Source organism: Mandrillus leucophaeus, unplaced genomic scaffold (genome assembly GCF_000951045.1).
Source record: "Mandrillus leucophaeus isolate KB7577 unplaced genomic scaffold, Mleu.le_1.0 Scaffold398, whole genome shotgun sequence".
In the NCBI taxonomy this organism is placed as follows: domain Eukaryota; kingdom Metazoa; phylum Chordata; class Mammalia; order Primates; family Cercopithecidae; genus Mandrillus; species Mandrillus leucophaeus.
Window position 1 is genome coordinate 85,168 of NW_012104231.1, and position 11,545 is coordinate 96,712.

At 52.8% G+C, this 11,545-nt stretch overlaps 1 protein-coding gene across 1 annotated transcript in view; it reads right to left on the reverse strand.

The window, feature by feature from the left end:
* Nucleotides 1-7,499: 7,499 nt before the first annotated feature.
* Nucleotides 7,500-11,545, reverse strand: part of LOC105547810 (ficolin-2-like) — an 8,716-nt gene continuing 4,670 nt past the window's right edge. The window contains exons 3-7 of the mRNA XM_011991525.1: nucleotides 10,487-10,531; nucleotides 9,856-9,983; nucleotides 9,321-9,450; nucleotides 8,308-8,442; nucleotides 7,500-7,747 (exon numbers count right to left, since the gene is read on the reverse strand). Of these exons, the coding sequence (XP_011846915.1) occupies nucleotides 7,500-7,747; nucleotides 8,308-8,442; nucleotides 9,321-9,450; nucleotides 9,856-9,983; nucleotides 10,487-10,531 (686 nt within the window). The remainder of the gene's footprint in view (nucleotides 7,748-8,307; nucleotides 8,443-9,320; nucleotides 9,451-9,855; nucleotides 9,984-10,486; nucleotides 10,532-11,545) is intronic.

Genomic DNA, 11,545 nt, shown 5'->3' on the forward strand with positions numbered 1-11,545 from the left:
TTGAACATTTTCATCCATTCTAGATGAATAAAGGATCTCCAAAAATAAAGAATAGAAAGTATTCGTTTTCTATCATTGTGTAAAGAATTACCACATCTTAGCAGCTTAAAAGAACACCTGTTTATTATCTCATAGTTTTTGTGGGTCAGGAGTCCATGCACAGTTTAGTGGGGTCCTCTGCTAAGATCTCAAAAGCAACAATCGAGGTATGAGACAGGGCTGTAGCCTTATCTGTGGCTCAACTGGGGAATGGTCTGTTTTTAAGCTCATTCAGGTTAGGGGCAGACTGCAAACCCTTGTCATTGTATTAATAGGAATTGAGGGATCCATTTTCTTGCTGGTTTTTGGTTGGAAGATGCCCTTTATTCCTAAAGACTACCCACAATTCCTGTCCCATGGGGTTCCCCAAATGGTCACGTCCTCCCTCAAAACCAACAAGGGAGTGAAAGACTCCAGCAAGACCAGCAAGATGGGAGATACCATCTTACGCAATAATCACGTGCACATAATCACATGCACAGCTTCCTCTTTGCTGTACTCTGTTGGTTAGAAGCAAATCACAGATTCTCTCTACACTCAAGGAGGGTGGGGGCTGGTGGGGACCAGACAAGGCTGTGAGCAATGACATGTAAGGATCCTGGGGGATGCCCTGGGGACTGTCTACCATGGAAGGAAGCTTGCTCAAGGGCATCCACAAAAAAACCCCCAGTTCACATCACGTTGAATGGTACAAGACGGAATGAATGCAATGAGAACAGCCAAAAGCAAGAGAAGGTGTCCACTCCCACCATTTCTACTCAGCAAGGTGCTGAGGTCCTCAGCAAGGTACTAGAGGTCAGTGTCACTGGCAAGAAAAAAAAGTCATGCATGTTAGGAAAGGAAGAAGTAAACCATCTTTTTTTTTTTTTTATTTAACACATGACATGATTCTGTAGAAAATCTGATCAAATCTGTGAAAACTCTACTAGCAGTACAAAGTGAGTTTAGCAAGGTTGGAGTATATAACTTCAATATATAAAATCCATTGTTTTTTTCAAATCACCAATGAATAATCAGAAATTAATTAAAACACCACTTAAAATATAAAATACTTATGGATAAATCCAATGAAATATGTGTAAGACCTATTCAGAAAACTACAAGATATTGTTGGAAAAAATTAAAGATCTAAGTAAATGAGAGATTATACCTAGGTCATGGATAGGAAGATTCAATAATGTTTAGCTGCCCAATCTCCCCATATTGATCTGCAGATGCAGCACAGGCCAAACAAAAATCCCAGCAGCCCTTTAAATGCAAACCGAAGTTGATTGTAAAATTTATATAGAAAAACACAGGATGTAGAATACCAAAATATCTTAAAAAAAAAAAAAAAACAAATTTGAGGGGTCAATACTACCTAATATTGAGAATTATTATAAAGCAACACTATCAAGAAAATGGTTTGGATGTAAAGGCAGACAAAAAGAACAATGAAACAGAATAGAGATTTTAGAAATAGACCTACATGGATGTAGAAATTGATATTTGATAAAAGCACAAAGGAAATGTAGTGGAGAAAAGCTAGACTTTTCAATAAGTGGTGCTGGACTAATTGAATATGTAACAAAAAGAACATTGATCCCTACCTCACACTATGTAGAAAAATGAATTTGAAATAGATCATAGCCATCAGTGGGAAATAGAAAAGACAAAACTTCCAGAAGAAAACATTGGAATTAGGCAATGATTTCTTGGAAAGAATACTAAAAGCATAATCTCCAAAAGCAAAATATTGATTAATGGATTGTATCAAAATTAAAATATTCTATTGTTTGGGCTGGGCACAGTGGCTCCTGACTGTACTCCCAGGACTTTGGGAGGCCGAAGTGGGCAGATCACTTGAGGCCAAGAGTTTGAGACCAGACTGGCCAACATGGTGAAACTCCATTTCTACTTAAAATACAAAAAATTAACTGAGTGTGGCGGCATACACCTGTAATGCCAGCTACTTGGGAAGCTGAGGCATGAGCATCACTTGAACCTGGGAGGTGGAGGTTACAGTGAACCAAGATTGAGCCACAGCACTCCAGCCTGGGTGACAGAGCAATATCCTATCTCAAGAAAAAAAAAAGTTCTGCCATTTGAAAGGCTGTGTTAAGGGAATAAAAAGAAAGCCACAGTTCAAATGAAAATCCTAGTAGCCCTACTTTTGTACCAATTGAAGAATCAGCTTCGATTTGTACAAAAACAGGGCTGCTGGGATTTTCATTTAGACTGCATTGCATCTGCAGATCAATTTCAGGAGAATAGGCAGCTTAACATCATCGACTCTTCCTAGCCACAGACTCAGAGAATATATTTGCAAATTGTATGTTGCAGGCTGAAGAATGGCCCCAAAGCCCATCGACCATACATGGCAAAATGCAGATGAGATGAAGGGTCGTGACCCGGGGAGATGATCCTGGCTTCTCTGAGTGGGCCTGATGCAATCCCAAGGGTCCTTCTAAATGGGGAACAGTAGAGTTAGGGTCAAGGAGGAAAAGGAGGCAATGAGGACAGAAGCCAAGGTTGGAGCCACACTCTTTGCAGATGAAGGGAGGGGCCATGAGTTATCATGCAGCAGTCTCTAAAAGCTGGGAAAGTCAATGAAGCAGATTCTCCCCAGAAGCCTCCAGAAGGAACCCAGCCCTATCAACAACTTGATTTTAGGTTTATAACTTCCACAACTGTAAAATAATAATTTTGTGTGATTGTAAGCCTCTAAGCTTGTGGTAATTATCTTACAGCAGCAATAGGCTCTCATGCATCACATACAGTTGATAAAGGAGTAGTACTCAGAACACAGAGAGAACTCTTCAAACTCAGTAAAAACAAAACTAACCCTCGAATTAGGAAAACAGGCACACGATGTGAAAGGATGCTTCACTGAAGAAGATCTATGGATATATAGCAAATAAGCCTATGAAAAGATGCTCGACATCATTAGTCATAAGGAAAATGGAAACAAAACATGATGAGACGTCACCACACCCCTGTGAAAATGGCTCAACCTGAAAAGACTGACGATACCCAGTGCGGACAAGGATGTGGAAGACCTGCCTCTCTTGCACTGCTGGACGAAGCAGGGCAGCCTTTTTGGAAAACTGCTTTGCAATTTCACAAAAAGCTAAAAACATACCTGCTGATATGGTTTGGCTGTATCCCCACCCAAATCTCAAATTGTAACTCCCATAATTCCCACGTGGGAAGGACATGGTGGGAGGTAATTGAATCACGAGGGCGGGTCTTTCTTGTGCTGTTCTGGTGACGGTGAACAAGTCTCACGAGATCTGATGGTTTTATAAAGGGGAGTTTCCCTGCACACGCTCTCTCTTGCCTGCTGCCAGGCAAGACGTGACTTTGTTCCCCCTTTGCCTTCTGCCATGATTGCGAGGTCTCCCCAGTCATGTTGGAACTGTGAGTCCACTAAACCTCTTTCCTTTATAAATTACCCTGTCTTGGGTATATCTTTATGAGCAGTGTGAGAACGGACTAATATACGTACCGGACAATCCAACAATTTCCAAGCCTGGATGTTAACCCAGGAGAAATGAAACCGTATATCTACACAAAGACCTGTGCACAGAGGTTCATAGCAGCCCGGTTTGTCGTGGCCCCAGCTGGAAGAAACCTAAATGTCCACCAACACCGGCATGGATACACAGCTGTGGTCCATCCACACACAGAGTATGACTCTGCTGAACGGATACACAGCTGTGGTCCATGACACACAGACTGTGACTCTGCTGAACGGATACACAGCTGTGGTCCATCCACACACGGAGTGTGACTCTGCTGAACGGATACACAGCTGTGGTCCATCCACACACGGAGTATGACTCTGCAGTGAAAGGAAACGAACCGCTGTGCACAGCACAACATCATGACCCTTAAAATAGGTCTGCCGAGGAAAGGAAGACAGGCAGCAGAGAGTGGATAGGATATGATTTCACTCATAAAATGTCTTAGGAAAACAAGCTGTAGTGACAGAGACAAGTGCAGACATTGCCTGGGGACACAACGAGTGGGGCCGGATGGGGCTGGAATTGCAATGAGGAAGCGTCTGGGGGTGATAGATCTGTTCCTTGTCTCAACTGTGGTGCTGGTTTCACGGGTGCATCCTCTGTCAAGCGACTCAAGTTGTACACTTCAAAGCCATGTAGCTTATTCAACGTCAAGTACACCCCTGTAGGCTCTTAGAAAAGAAACTCCTATGGGATCCGGAGCATAAGCTTTCTGATGGTTCTCGGGGGCCTTTCGTCTCGGGCGAGGGGCAGCCAGGACTCCTGCCCATCACAGTCCTCCACCTGCCCACAGACCCACATCCTCCCTCTCGGCACTGGGTTCCAGAAGGAGCTCGGGAGGGACCGGGCAGGGAGCCCAGTGCCCACTCTGCATAGCTCCCTGGTCCCAGAGGGTCTGGGGCCCCAGAGCCAGAGAGAGGCGAAGAACAGAGGACTGGGTGTGGGCTCAGCATGCGGTCACAGGGGAATGAGCACGCAGCGGCAACACAGCCCAGCCCCACTCCTCTCTACTTCCTGCCCTTTTCTTGGTCAGGATGACAAGGTGACCTGGAGAGTAGGACCCTCGAGATGCCAGGCATGTGCCCCCCCCATCAAACTGCCGAGCAGGAGGACCCAGGGATGGCCCAGACAGTGGCCCCCAGACCAGGATGCGGTCAGCAATCCCAGAAACCACAAGCCACGAAAACCACACTCAGTGGCCAAGCTGTGGGAATCCATAGCAGAGACAACCCGTTCCACCAGTCCTCAGCGCTGGACACCGGGCTGGACAAGGAATATTGTCCAGCCTGATTCGGATCACACGTTCTGAGTAAATTATAGAAGAGTGGCAACCGTAATAAAACCCAGGGTCTTTCGTAGTGCTCAAATAAATACATAAAAATACAAGGCGTATTAGAAAACAAAACACGCTTTGGGCAAGGAAACTAAAAACCATGTTGGCCGCAGTGGGAACGGGGTCGCCTGGCTCCGGGGTCAGAGGACAGCGCCTTTGGGTGGGGAATGGAGAGAGGGCACCACCGAGCCCAGTTCTGGTGCTGGAGGAGCCCTGTGCAGTGAGGATTCTGACCCACTTAAGGGAGGAGGCTCCAAGCGCACAAGCTGCCTTCTGCCAGCTTCCCTCCCGCCTCCCTCTCACCCCACCTTCATCCTGATACCTCTCCCTCCTCTGGGGCTCAGTGTCATCTCCCCTCCCCTGGGAGCATCTGTGATGACTCAAGAGTCTGGGGGCTCACACCATGCTCTCCGAGTCCCCCTTCCTTTATCACAGCGCAGCGGCTGTGCGGTCAGTGGTGGATTGGCTGTCCCCCAACGGGGCCGGGCTCTGTGCTCAGGGTGGGGTCTCCCTTGTTCACTGTGGCTGCTTGGGGCTCAGTACAGGAGGCACCCAGGGCACCCCCGAGAACACTCATTGTTGCCACTCAGGCACGGCCTCCCTCCACAGAGGTAACGTGGGCTCGGCTCCCCCAGGGGCACAGCTGAACTCAGAGGCCAGGTGGTGGAGGGGCAGGGAGTGGCAGGCGTCAGGACCCTCAGGGTGAAGGCTGGGGCTGAGAATTTCTGGGCACCCCCTGGCCCTTGCCATTCCCAGGTCTATACTCAGCCCTCCCAGTGAGCCACGGACCCCTGCACCCACACTAGGGCCGGGTGGACAAGGCTCCAGGCAACGGAGTCACAGCCGTGGGACTGCAAGACCTGCTGCCTCAGCGGGGACAATGTGTTGGCAGCCGCTGTCTCCCACACGGAGCTGCGGCCAGAAGAACTCAGGGAAGCCGGCATCCAGTGTCCCACAGCAGGGGGTTTGCCAGGTGCCACCAGCCACCTCCACATTAACTCCTTCAGGCCAGGATGTCCCTTGGGCAGAGGAACCCTGCCTAGTCCAGGAGCTGTCCGCAGGGGAGTCCAAGAGTAGACAGAAGGACCACCAGAGTCAGATCCGATTCATCCTCACAGGCCTGGGGCAAACCCATCCCATGTGAAGCCCCCTAACAACAGGAATTTGTGGGCCCCCCACCTCCTGCAGCTGTCTGTGCCCCTTATGCAGTCTATGGGTGCTTGCAGAGACAGCGGGAGCTCAGGAACAGTGTGGTGCCCATCTGAGGGGCCTGTTCCGTGATCACACAGCCCTCACCTGCACCAGGAGCACCTGAGAGCAGGAGCCAAGGCTCCTCCATGCTCCGCACACCCTCCCCTGTGGGCCTCAGCCCCTCAAGGCCTCTGCTAGAGGCTTATGGGTCCCTGTAGGTCACAGGTTGAGAAGAGTCATCGGTACAGCAGCCGCACTGGGCCTGCCAGCATTTCCACCTGGCGAGTTGAGTGGAGCAGAGAAAAGGCAGAAGGAAGCCTGGGAGAGACTAACAGAAGCAAAAGCAAAGCCAGAGGCCCAGAGAGGGCCCTGAGTTCCATAGGTGGGGAATGGAGCCTGCAGGGGTCTGAACCCCCTCCAGGAGAGACAGACTGAGGCTGGGGGGAACCCTCCATCCTCTGCTGGGTCTGGGCTTAGGGCAGCTGGTCCCAGGAGAGGGCCTGCTTGGCTGACTAGGAGAAAAACAGGTGTTGTCAGGCCTTATGCAACCCACGGTTTTGTGGGCTCAGCCTTCCGGCTACTTCCAAGAGGAAATGCTTGAGGGAGGAGGACCTTTCCCTCTCCCGTGGTCTCAGATCCATCTCACCCACTTGCCTCCTTCAAATCTTTGCTTCATTCTTGATGAGGGATTCACGCGCACGCAATCACCTTTGGTACAACAGGAGACCCTAGGAGGCAGGTGGCAGGAAGCCCCGGCAGGGGGGCCAAGTGGGCAGAGCAGGGGCCAGGCAGCCGGGGTCAGGTGGCTGTGAGTGCAGGGGTCAGCAAACACTCTCTGTAAGGGACTGATTAACACACAATTTAGGAGTTGTCAGTCATACGGCCTCTGTCCCAACTACTCTATTCTGCCTGGCGTTTGGAAACTGCCAGAGATGATAGAAACCAACCAGAGACAATATGGAAGCCATGGGAATGGCTGTGCCGATAAAGCTTTATTCACCAACAGGCGGGGCGGCCCTGCTTTGTCTTAGCCAATGGGAAACCCCCTCAGCCCTAGGGCATCTGATCCACCCACAGGGCCAAGTCGCAGGGAAGCAAGGACGGATGAGCAGCACAGTGGCATGGCCGGTGGTCAGGGCAGGGCAAATAACCATGGCATTCCATGATCGCCTGTGAGGCAAGCAAGCACTGACAGCTGCGGTGAGGGAGGCACACTGGGGCTTCGCCTAACCTTGCAGACGGGAGGCAGGGGGCTGGACGCTGGCACTGGGCGCAAAGCTCTGTGGGCCATGCCTACAAGGGACTGGTGGGAGCTCCCTCTTTCCATGAGGATGGGGGCCACGATCCCCACGTTGCCCTCTTGGTGAGGGCTGAGGGATGCGCTGCTCCAGCCAGGGTGCGTGGAGAGACCCTCTGACCTCAGTGCCGGGCTAGGTGGGCCGCACCTTCATCTCCGACACCTTGTAGCTGTAGTTGTACCCTTTCCCCGAATTCCAGTTGATGCCATTTGCAAAGCTGTCATGGGCCCCCCCGAGGTAGCCACCATTCAGGTTTGACAGGTGACAGGTGGCATACCACCAGGCTCCCTGATAGCGCACAGCACAGTTTTTAGCATCTTGGTCGTTGTCTCGGTCTTTGGTGGAGAAGGGGTAGTTGTTGTGGTATGTCAGAGAATCACCTGCTCAGAGGGAAAAGTAGGGCATTTTCCATCCAGGTAGCCTGGATCCTAGGTCCAGTGCAGAGCTGCCATGGCCAGGAGCCCATGTTGTGCACTGCACAACTCCAAGGGGCACCACCCAGTGAACATGCGCTCTGCTGGGACAGCAGCTTTGGCATCTCCTCGCCTGGTCTGCTCAGCCAGCTAACAGGCATTGCTACACTCGGAGACCGCCTGGCTCTGGGTGAGACAGCAGAGGGGAAGAGTGACTTCCAGCAGAGTATAGGGATTCAGTCTCTGTAGAAATAGACTTATCATCTTCCCCATTTTTCATCAATAATGGCAGCAAATAATCATAGCCACTATGTATTGTACTTTTTATGACATGTGGATCATAATTTTCACAAGTACAATAAACTGGGTGAATTGACGGATGAACAGATTGTGGGTTTGTGGGCTGGACAGGTTAAGTCACCCCCCAACGACACACAGCAGAGGCATAGCCAGATGCTGAGCACGCTGTCTCCCCTTCCCCAGCCCCCCTCAGAGGCCCAGGCCACTCAGCCCGCACAGACACTCACCCGCGCTGCCCTCCACAAAGGTCCCCAGGACCAGCTTGTACTTCTCCGCCTCACTGGCCACCTTGAATGATCTGTACTTAGCAAATTGGCGATTGCCCTCAAAATCCACCAGGTCTACACGGAGCTCGCTGGTTCCTGTAGGAGAAAGGTTTCAAGCTCCCAGCCCAAGGGCCCTTCTGCCTCTAGGAACCGGAGGTGGGAATTGGAGTGTTTTCAGATGCCTGAACTTGTGATCCACGGAAAGTTTCCTCAAGTTCATGCAGAAAGTCGTCTGTGGTAGGAGGGATTGGGAGGACCTACTCCCTCAGGTCCACCCGCTGAACCTGGAGTTTCCCCCCTCCTACAAATATCACTTCACTTCATCAAGGAACCGTGCATTTCCCTGGAATGGGCTGTGAGGTCACCGATCCTCACTGTGGGAAAGTACTGCAGTCCTTCCTTTACATGGAAAGGTCACAGCAAACACGAGGAGGTGGCTCAGGAGCTCGGAATGGGCTCCTGCGGAGGAAAGGGACCATTTTCCAGTTTCCCCAGGATCAGGGACCAGCTGATACGCTGGAGCTGGTGGCGGGAGGATGAAGATGCTGTCCTCGCTCCTGCTGAGGGCTGTGGCCTGGCCGGAGGAATGAGAGGGGGCCCAGAGAGGAACCTCCCTCTGCCCCTGAGACAGCAGCTTTAGGAAGGGGAGACAGTGGGAAGTGAAGTTAGGGCTGGGGGTTAGGCCAAGCCCCGATGGTCTCTCTCTTTCTCTGCATGCTCAGGGTCTAAGATGCCAGTGGGGCCAAGACCTGAAGAGGCCTTCAGCCCAGAGCTCTACCCGCTCCTGTCCTGATGCCGCCACAGCCTGCGGCAGGGGACGCAGCCCTCGGAGGTCCCAGTGCCACCCTGAGTGTGCTCAGGGCCCAATCCCCTGTGGGCTAAGAGGCGCTTATGTTCCAGGCAGTCCAGGCCTAAGGGGCAGGGGCACCCCCATTCAGGACCCCCTGACCCCCAAGCCCCAGCAGCGGCCCTACCCTGGGCGGTCAGGGCGTGGATGTTGTCGTTCCCCAGCCAGAACTCCCCCAGCCGACTGCCGAAGCCCCGCTTGTACGTGGCCCAGTCCCGGTAGAAGTCCACGGAGCCGTCCACCCTCCGCTGGAAAACCTGTGGAGGAGCCAGGGAACGGGAGCCAGGGGGACAGACCGACGTCCCACAGCACGGGGGACCCGCCCTCCAGAGGAGCAGCATTTGTAGTTGGCAGAGCGTCGCAGGCTGGGGTCCCCAGCACGCCCACCTGGTCTCCTCACAGACCCCACGGGATGAAGGAGGAAATGGGGGCTCAGAGAGGGGAGGCAACAAGCCCCAAGCCACACAGCAGGAGAGCACCAGGCCCCTCCCAGCCTCCCCCACGGCCTGGACTTTTACCCACGGGTCACCTCCCCCATCATCTCTGTCCCGACCAGGGGAATAGAGAATTCCAGAGTGTGTTCTCCGGCCAGGTGTGCAGCCGGGACTCCGGGTCTCCCAGGCTGACCGCCTCTGCCCAGGGTCCCTCAGCCCCACACTCACAGTCCAGCCCCCTCCGTCCATGTCCATGTCACAGAGCACAGTCAGGGGCCGGCAGTCAGGCAGGTAGATGGTGTGCCAGCCGCTCAGGGAAGGCCCACGGCCTAGCAGGTCCTTGCAGGTATGTGGGCCTGGGAAGGGAACCCAGGGAGTGGCTGCAGGACGGGAGCCCCCGGGCAGGGCAGGGGCAGTGGGAGGGAGGCCCGGGAGGGAGAAGCAGGGCCACAGGCTTCTGTGTGGACAGAGCAGGACTCCCAGGCCTGGACAGGGACATGGCCCCCAGCATCATGCAGCTGTGATGGCCACACTCAGTCTGCCTGACCCTCCCACCTCCTATTGCTTCCCCCATCTTCACCTCCCGGGAACCCGGCCTTTCAGGTACATTCCAATTTTCTTTCTGGCACACAACCATGAAAGCCATGCCCTGCTCCTTCCAGGGGCATCTGCCAGGGGACCAGGCACCACCGTCCTGTGGATCTGACCAGTGCAGGGAGGGAAGAAAGGGCAGAGGCCTCGGGCTGGGATTGCACAACATCCCAATGCTGCCCGGCTCCTGGTGGGTGCAAGTCGGGGTGGGTTGGGCTGGGTTCCATAGGACAGGTGGAGCGGGAGGATCCTGGGGCCTGCCACCCACCTGTGTTACATTGATCAGATTCCCAAGCGTCTCCTGGAGATGCGGACAGACAGGCAAACACACAAAGAGTTGGAAGTCAGATAACTTGTCCCCAGCACAGAGCAGAAGATGGTGGCATTTGCCTCACTTTCCTGGCATGCAGGTGGCCACTGCCCTCCAGAAAAGCTGCCAGTGCCCATGGTCATCTGGGGTAACTGTGGCCCTTCTTGTCCCTGGAGGCAGCAGAGTCACTGTGCCTGCGTTCATTGGCCCCTTCCTCCTGCCACCTGTCTAAGCTAGAGGGAGCTTGGTGCTTCAGGACTCCTCTGAGCCCCCAGAGGCTCCAGAATGGCCTGTGTTTGTAGATGCGGCACAAAGGGTGGGGTGAGGTGGGGTCTGGGCAGATAGGCATTTATTTACATTTAGAGGCAAAGTATGACAGAGCCTCCAGGTGAGTGAGAGAAAATATTCCTCTCACAGCGCACCCAGGACAGCTCAGAGCAGCTCGGGGGTGAACGGAGGGGTGAATGTGGGGCTGCTTTCCCTGCAGCACGTCGCTCTGGTTTTTCTAAATAATCTGTAAACACGTGCCTCAGAAAATGCGTTCTATTTTATATATTATACACACACAACAGATAAATACATAGTATTTCTATCTGCGTGGGATGCATAGATCTCTATTTGAATATATCTAATGTATGTTTACACATTCTCTCTGATCAGAGCTTGTCATTAATATTCCCTGCCCACTCTGGCCAACCTAGGTTTTGAAACAGTGCCCCCAAATGACAACACCTACAGGGGGCAGGAGACACGAGGCAGCAGCACAGGGCCTCCTGCCTAGTGAGATGACAGGTGAGATGGGAGGACAGGGGCTGGCAGAGGTGAGCGGACAACCCTGACCCACCCACCCCAGCTGACGCTTACCTTAGACGGGAAAGGTTTGGTCTCAGACCCACCCACAGGCACTGAGAACCTCCCCCACATTGAGACCTCTCCCCGACACTGAGACCCCTCCCCCAGGCTGAGACCCCTCCCCCACACTGAGAAACCTCTCCCCAGACTGAGACCCCTCCCCCA